General features: G+C 51.4%; 3 protein-coding genes across 3 annotated transcripts; all 3 read left to right on the forward strand.

Moving 5' to 3' along the window:
* Window positions 1-436: 436 nt before the first annotated feature.
* On the forward strand, window positions 437-1,051 carry DQ04_07321000 (flagellar calcium-binding protein; the record flags this gene model as incomplete). Its single annotated transcript, XM_009315113.1, has 1 exon — window positions 437-1,051. The coding sequence occupies one exon, from the start codon at window positions 437-439 to the stop codon at window positions 1,049-1,051; it is 615 nt and encodes a 204-aa protein (XP_009313388.1).
* An 808-nt stretch (window positions 1,052-1,859) lies between these two features.
* Window positions 1,860-5,900, forward strand: DQ04_07321010 (flagellar calcium-binding protein; the record flags this gene model as incomplete). Its single annotated transcript, XM_009315114.1, has 1 exon — window positions 1,860-5,900. One exon carries the CDS (start codon window positions 1,860-1,862, stop codon window positions 5,898-5,900), a length of 4,041 nt encoding a protein of 1,346 aa, XP_009313389.1.
* A 674-nt stretch (window positions 5,901-6,574) lies between these two features.
* On the forward strand, window positions 6,575-8,041 carry DQ04_07321020 (amino acid transporter; the record flags this gene model as incomplete). Its single annotated transcript, XM_009315115.1, has 1 exon — window positions 6,575-8,041. One exon carries the CDS (start codon window positions 6,575-6,577, stop codon window positions 8,039-8,041), a length of 1,467 nt encoding a protein of 488 aa, XP_009313390.1.
* Between the last annotated feature and the right edge of the window lie 595 nt (window positions 8,042-8,636).

Genomic DNA, 8,636 nt, shown 5'->3' on the forward strand with positions numbered 1-8,636 from the left:
AGCAATGGGGCGCCAAAATCACTGACTCGAAGGCGGTGTTCAAGGAACTCGATAAGAACGGGTCTGGCGCTGTGACGTTTGACGAGTTTGCCGCGTGGGCCTCGGCGCTCAAACTTGACGTTGACGGTGATCCGGACAATGTGCCAGATAGTTAAAGGAGCCAGTGAGCGCAAGCAATTTTTGTGCAACTCTATGTATGTATGCTTAGCCGACGCATATGGAGCGAAATTTGGGTTGTGAAGGTACGAAGAGGTTTAGAAGGTTTTTACATGTATTGATTGTTTTGATATTTTTGCTTGTATATTCTGTCTCGTGTGGCTTGTGCTTGCCGTGCTGCGGGAGTTTTCTGGTTTGAGAGTCATTCTCCTTGCTTGCTTTTGCGTCTGTGCTTGAATATTGTGCAACAGTAAGGAAGCGTCTGCTAAAAGAACTAGCAATGGGGGCTTGTGGATCGAAGCAAGATACGACAAATAAGGACGGCAAGACAGCTGAGGATCGCAAAGTTGCGTGGGAGCGCATCCGCCAGGCGATTCCTCGTGAAAAGACCCCCGAGGCGAAACAGCGCCGCATCGACCTGTTCAAGAAGTTTGACAAGAACGGCACTGGCAAGCTGAGCTATGATGAGGTGTACGATGGCTGCCTCCAGTTGCTGAAGCTTGACGAATTCACGACGCGGCTGCACGACATCACGAAACGAGCGTTTAACAAGGCGAAGGATATGGGCAACAAGGCGGAGAACACGGGTTCCGAGGACTTTGTCGAGTTCCTGGAGTTCCGTCTGATGCTTTGTTATGTATATGACTACTTTGAGCTGACGGTGATGTTTGACGAGATCGACAAATCCGGCAACATGCTGATTGACGAAAAGGAGTTCGAGGAGGCCGTACCCAAGCTTGAGCAATGGGGCGCCAAAATCACCGACTCGAAGGCGGTGTTCAAGGAACTCGATAAGAACGGGTCTGGCGCTGTGACGTTTGACGAGTTTGCCGCCTGGGCTTCGGCGCTCAAACTTGACGTTGACGGTGATCCGGACAATGTGCCAAATAGTTAGTTTGGGTGAGTTTTTTTTTGGTTTCTTGCTTTTCGTGTGCTGGGTTTATTTATACAACAATAAAGAATTGCTTTTTTCGAAGAGTGGTAATGTGTGTTTGGTTGGTTGTGGTGAGACAACTGTCGAGGAGTGCATTTCAATTTAAAATATATTTAGGCACGACTGGGATGCTTTTCTTTTGTGTCTGTGAAACTTCTTTAAGTAAAGGAGGATAAATCTTGCGTCGTCCTTTGTTCTTCATGGACGTGCACCTCGTAGCACGCGTGTGAATTGCCCAGTTTGTGTATGGGTGCTGAAGGTGGATGATGCGTGGGATCTAAGGTGTTTTTGTTTTATGGGCTATCGCGTTCTTATTTCCGTGTGGGGGTCATGTGAAATTTTGTGTGACGCGTGCCTATGGAGGGCTGAAGGCCTGGAAAAGATTAATTTTTTTTTTCGTTTTGCCTGTGTTTCACTTGCTTGCTTCAGCGTCCAAAAGAAAAAAAAACAAAGCAGATGAGGTCAAGAGATCAGATTCCTAACGTTAGTGTGCGTGCAAAACGACGGGAGAGTTTTCTTGTTCTTTCTTCTGTCTGTTGGAGGCAGGCACGAAGAGGCCAGTGTGTGTTTTGTGGCTGAAATGATGAATATGAGCATGAATATAATGATAATGAATTAGGCGACAGAGGGGGCGTTTCTTCCCCGTGTTTTTTTTTTTTTGGGACCACTGCTTGCGTTCTCCTATCATTTCCTTCTTTTTTGTGCCTTACTTTTTTAAAATGATCATGCGTTTGGTTTGTGAGTGAAAGCTTTCTTCTGGGTCACCAGAATGGGTTGCTGCAGTTCAAAGGATGTCTGCGATGCGATATATGTGGAGATGCGTCGACGGCTGGGTGTGGAGCCAACAATTAGGACGGATGCCGTTTCCGCCGCGAAACGTACCGTAGAGTTCGAGGAAATGATATCACGAAATACAGGGTGCAACAGCAGCACAGAGAAATGTGTAGCCGTTGGGCAGCTGCGGCTGTATGATCGAAAACATTGGCGGATGTCTTCTGTGCATCCGTACAACGATTTGCTGCTGGCAGATGTGGTGGAGGACGTCGCACGTCACCGTAATGTGGCTTCAGGAGGATGCTCTGCCGAGTTGAGGCGCTGTGACTACCGACCGTGGCTTCTTTGTATGTGTGAATTCTATCGTGTGATGCTGGTCTTTGAGAAGGCGAAGCTGCTTAACTCCGGAGGCTGGGAGAAGACCGTACTCACAGAGAATGGCCTCAGCAAGTGCTTACCAGCATTGACGTCTGAATTTGCGTCGGCCTTTGCATCGAATCAAGGACCTGGTAGCGTGTTCGAGCCGCCTTCATCAGCTTCCGCAGCAACAGTGCTGCAACAGGCGTTGGAGTGGTCGATTAATCCCTTGAATGCGGGAAAAGGAGGCGGAGACGCAGCGGCGCGTTCTGTCCTATTGGCGACATTTGTGCGCTGGCTGACCCTACGGTATGTCTGCACGTTGTTGAATGACGAAGATGCGGTGCCTCGTGAGGCAACACCCAAACGGAGTTCGCGCGCCGCCAGTGCTGACGATGAGAAGGGTGATCCCACAGAGACACGGCCACTATGGGGTGATGTATTTCTGCAAAAACAGAATATGCTGAGGTGCGCGTTATCGGATCGCTCGCAGCTGGAGAAGTTGTTTGACTCCATGACGCACGGCACGCGGCTGTTGTCGGAGGCGGGTGCCATGGCGGGCTGTTACCACCACTTCAGCATGGCGGATCTGTTCGAGGATAAGTCTGTGCACGACGCACTCGTGTCGGTGGCCTTCCGCGGGGTTGTGCAGGAGGAGATAACACAGGACGACGAGGACACGGCGTGCATTTGCAGCCTTCCTGTTTTTTCCCGTTTCCTCGAGGCATACACAGAGGTGCTGCAGCTTTACTACCATGCCGTCATGCAGGAAGCCGCACTTCACGGGACGGAGCCTACGCTCGGGATGCCTGCCCCCGATCTTGAGAGAGAGGCACTCACACGTCTGCTGGAGTCGATGAAAGGCGAAAAGGATGAGAATAACAGCAGTGAAAAGGAAAATAGCGACAATGACTGCAGTGAACTCGCGGATCAGTTTTTGTCATCTCTCGGCACGGGCAAAGGTGATGCTCGGCAAGTGCCTTTCCTTCCGTTGGCCGATGCATGGGTGACGCAGCTTCTGTTGAGCGGTGACAAACCCGAAGTGAAAGATATCAGTGAACTCTACGAAGCCCTTGGACTCGGAAGTGACATCCGAAAGGAGGCGATTATGTCTCTTCTTGTTGACAATGGCTGGAACGCCAACGAGGCGGAAAGGACATTCAACGCCATGCAGGCGGATGTGGGGTTGCCGCAGTATTGCACAGCGCAGGAGTTGGCCTGTGCCTGCGCGCGTCAGCAATGGTTGGCGGAATGCGAGGAACGAAAGCCCGCTGCAGTGGACGATGCTGATGGGAGAAGCACCCCTAACGAAGGCAACGAAACGATCCGGATTCTCGAGAATATTCACCTCATGCGTTTGCTGCACGGTGTGTACGGCATCTTTGCTGCAGTACGTGTGTTGGAGACCATATCATTGGAGGAAGGCTGCACACCTTCAATGAAGTCCGATGCCTCCAAGTGGGACACCACGACGCTGCTGCCTGGGCATGTGCGTGCACTTGTGCTCCGCGAGGCTGGCGCCACGCTAGGGGTTCCGAGCTTGACTGCAGACTCTGAAAACGGGGCTCCAGGAGGGAGAGAAGTAACAGGACCAACAACATCAGCAGAAGGAACAGTAGTAGGAGTAGCGACAGCAGAGGAAGAAAACAAAGATGCCCTGTGTGTCACTGCCGCACGGCTTTTGCAACACATATCCCGCCGATACGTGGAGGAGAAAATGATGGGTTGGAGACGCGATGCCTGGGAGCGTTTGCGGGCGGCGTGGCCCCTCAGCGATGAAGATCAGCGACACGATGTATTCTTCCAAGCACTCACACGGGAAGGAGAGCGAGAGGTGCGTGCCGAAGCTGAAGGGACTGATGATAGCGCTCCCTGCCCACCCTTTGACGAACTGTACGAGCAGTACGCCTCCGATCTTCTTTTCCTATTACCACAGGAGGAGTTTCGTGCGGTGTGCCGCAACGCGGTGCGGGCGGTGGTTGACACCACTGACGCGTGCTTCACTGCAGACGAAGTCCCCGCATTTCTGCGGTACACAATGGGCTATCTGCAGGTGATGCTTGCGCTAGGCGTACCACACGACCCCTCCGCTCGTGACACTACAGCAAAGGTTTCATGGGAAGAGCTTCAGGCCTGGCTTCTGCGCGAGGCTAAGATAATGTTAAATGAGCCTCTCAGGGCTGCCTTTGCGAAGTGTGCAGGGACAGACAGCAATGGCGTTGCAGTGAAGGATGTCGCGGAGTGGTTTGGACTCCGGGAGGCGCGAAAAGGATCACTCGAAACACGGCTTCGCGTGTGGTTGCGTCAGATACGAGCTCACTTGCCGATTCGGTACACCGCTGCCGACAGAAAGACACGCAAGAAAATCACCGACACGATCAGTGCGGCCGATGACTATATAACAACAGAGGCCCTGACCGAATTCCTGTCGTTGCACTACGGCCTCTGTCGAGTATGGCCACGAGGGATGGGGAGCAAGTTTGTGATGTTTGCCGTGCATGCGACAAACAAGATCCTGCTGCGTGAGGACCTGCAGGGTAGCGAGCTGCACCGAAGTGACTTGCGCTTCCTTCTAATTTTCATTTACACCTACCTTGATGTCTTTCTCCACGGGGAGTGCTTGGAGGAGAAGGCCGCGGAGACACTGGAATGTGAAGAGGAGACACCAACATCCCCAGTGCCACTGTTGTGTGTGTCATGGGCCGATAGTAAGATGCGTCTGGCGCTGTGCTCACTGCTTAAGGGGCGGGGCATGGACGAGGAACTCCTCCTCTCCCACGTCCTGTGTGATGCCGCGGGTCACAACGACCAAGACGACGACGACGACAAAAACAATAATGACAACATGAAACTATTTACGGTTGCCGACGTGGCCAATACTGTCGCCCGTGAGGCCGTTGCCGCTGCACTGCAACGGTACCTGGACAAATGTGCAGCAGCAGCGGCAAAACATCACTCAGACTCCATGTGGGATCTGCTGCGGCAGCGCCTTCCCATCGGTAAAACGGAAGCACAGCGGCTGCAGCGGCAGCGGCTCTTCTCGAGCATAGACCTCCAAGGGCGACATCTGCTCACACTTTGCGATCTCCACCGTGGAATGTTTGACATACTTAAACTGTACGATTTCCGCGAAGACCTGAGCCCTGTTCTATTTCGAGCCTTCTTTGCGACGAAGGAAGTATCATCATCAGCGCAGAACACTGTTTATTTATTATTGGATGGTGAACAATTCATCACCGCTGCTGAGTTCCGTGCCTTTTTATGGTATGTATACACGTACTTTGAGCTGTACTACATGTTTGACACCCTCTGCACTAGTGCTGAGAGCCAGCTGAACAAGACAGTGTCTGTCGAGGCGTTCGCGGATGCTGCACCACTGCTTAAGCGGTGGGGTGTTCGCATAAATGACGCCGCGGATATGTTTGCATCCATCAACCGCAAATGTAAAGAAGGCGACCCAATGAATTTCATAGGGTTCGCCACGTGGGCGTCGCTGCACCACCTGACACCGAGTGGCTACTCTCATGAGGAACCAATGGATGATGATAGTGATGAGGATGATGATGTTATTGCTGCTGTGGAGGAAGCGAGGGAGGGAGAAGGACGGATACAAAACCAAGAGAATGAGGGGGTATACACGAAGCAGGCGACTGATGGTGCAGCGCAGCTGGCAGTGTAGTACACACTCACAGTCACACTCACTCAAACATTCTTTTCTTTCTCTCTCTCTCTCTCTCCCATTCTATTCGAATCGTTTCGCTTGCGTGTCGTGCTATTCTTCTTCCTTCCGATGCCATGTACACTAGTGAGGCCTCTGGCTATTTTATGACAAACAAACAGATACATCCACCCGCAAAGTGAGAGGAGGAGGAGGAGAAAGCAAATCGAAAAGGAATTGAGTCTGCTCCATGACACCATGCTCCACATCACTTTTTTTTTTTGTCTCGTTGAGTTTGCCTATTTTCCCTTTTCGCCTTTTTTCTTATTTGCCTCGTTTGCGACTCGTCGTCGTCGTCCTCACCCCCTTCTTAGAACACAAGCGCACTCGCCGTTACTGCGACAAGCATCTCACCTGTGTGACCTACACCTCAAGCAAGCGCGTGCCACTTTGGACAAAACCGCCAGGATATATATATATATTTTTTCTGGTTTTGTTTCTTTGTTTGTTTCTCAAGCTCAAAGCACTTTTCGCCGAGAATAGAGAAAACAAGTCGGTCTCAAGACGCAGATTCTTTTTCTTTTTCGTTCTGTTATCGGCTGTCTGATCATCACTTCCTCTGTGGACAGACACTGATAGGAAAAGAGGCCACAAGACAAGAAAACACACGCACACACACACACACACACGGATATATGGGCTTGCTTTCGCCCTCAGACAACAATAAGCCGGCGACGGCAGCAAATGATGACAGGGCTCGTACTTCTGGTGTGGAACCGATATCGGAAGTGCTTGCTGTGAACTCAGCGACGAACTTATACCCCAGTGATGGAGACACGGATATGCAGCTGAGCGGGGAGACGCCACCAGAGAGTGCCATGGGCGAAGAAGAAGACGACGACATAGGGTCCGTCAAAACCGCAGGTGCAATTCGAGAGAACACAAATATATGGAAATCAGCCTTCCACATCTTCAAGGCCAACGTGGGCACTGGCGTGTTTCTGCTGCCGACCTTCTACAAGGACGCGGGCTACGTGATGGGTGCTATTCTCGGTGCAGCCATTGGCGCCTGTGTCGTGGACGCGTCCCGTCTCTTACTCCACACAAAACTCCGCATTAATCGACCTCGCGTCGACACTTACAGCAGGATATGTGGATACGTCTTGGGTCGCCCAATGCAATGGGCCTTGTTTCTGGCCCTCATCCTTACGCAGTTTGGTTTCTGCTTGATGTATGTGCAGCTTACTGCCGGGACTATGAATGAAATGGTGAGTTTCACAGGATCCGAATTTATATGGATGCTCGCCGTTTTTGTCATCGTGTATCCGCTGACATGCTTTTCTGATAACTTGTCATTGCTTGCCCTTGCCTCTATTCTAGCTGCTGTGGCCGTGACATTTGCGTTGGTGGCAACCCTTGCACGTTCCGGAGTTGTAATTCACACAAACCATGGGATCAGCCCCTTCACCAATTTGGTTGGAACGAATCTTCCCATTGGCTGGTTTAACAACCTCGCCAACAACATGATGGTTCTGGAGGGTATTGCCATTGTGCTCCCTGTACACTCTGCTTGTAACCAGAAGCAACACTTCCTGCTTATGCTCTGCTTGGTACTGGCGATTGTGGTTGCATTTTATCTCCTCTACGGTCTGGTCGGCTACCTGGCCTACGGCAGCACCATTACCACCTCTCTCGTCAGCAGTATGCCTGAGGATACCCTTTCTATCGTAATTCGCGTGACCTTCATTATCAACCTGGTCTGCACCTACCCCGTACAGTTCCAGTCCGCAATTCAGCTCATCGATCAACTCGCGAGTACACGCTCGCGCTCGTGGAAGGGACTCCTCATCCGTCTTGTTATCAACGCGATCATCACCGGACTTGCGATGGGCATCGGCTCCAGCACAGTGGACATCGTTGTCAGCTTCATCGGCGCACTGCCGGCCACCGTGATGGTGCTCATCCTTCCCGCGCTGCTCAACCTGCAGCTGGAGTACGCCGTCGAAAACCCCGACGAGGACCGAGGGACGCTCGCGTACTGGAAGAAGATCTTCACGCAGCGGCCGGTGTGCTCGTGGCTGCGCTTTCGCTGCTACCTGTACATCGTGTTAGGCGTGCTCATTATGGGGATCGGCACGTATAGCATCGCCATCACGCTGTAATAGAGGCGGATAACGCAAACACAGCGAGAGGGCGCGAGAGGCTGGTAGAGCGGGCTGGGATAGAAGGAGTGCTCGAGGCACGACAGGACACAACCACGAGATAGAAGCAAATCAAGATGAAATAATAGCAAAGCGAACAAGGCAACACCAGCAACAACCGAAAGGAACTCAAGAAATAAAGGGCGAGAGGAACAGACGCCTGAGTTGCCGTTTTTTTTTTCTCTCATACGGTGATAAATTCTTTTCTTTCGGGGCCCTTTTTCTTCTTGCACGTGTTCCTTCTGGCCCACAGAGCAACAAGGAAGGGTCCTGGCGAGGCACTTGTGTGCCATCGCGTCCTGTTGTCTTCAGATTTTTTCTTTCTTTCTTTCTTTCTTTCTTTCTTTGTGTGTGTTCACCCCCCCCTACCACCACGCACCGTCTTTTTTTTTGTTTTTTTTTTCTTGTTTTGCTTTGCCAACTGCTCCATGCAAGCGACGTACGGGAGAAGAAAGAATTAAAAACAAAAAAATGAAAGTAAACAGAAGCAAAATCAAGGGGAAAGAAAATGACGACTATGTGAAAAGTGGTAATGTGTGGTTGTGTGTATGTCTCT

Source organism: Trypanosoma grayi, assembly GCF_000691245.1.
Source record: "Trypanosoma grayi strain ANR4 Tgr_732_V1, whole genome shotgun sequence".
Lineage (NCBI taxonomy): Eukaryota > Euglenozoa > Kinetoplastea > Trypanosomatida > Trypanosomatidae > Trypanosoma > Trypanosoma grayi.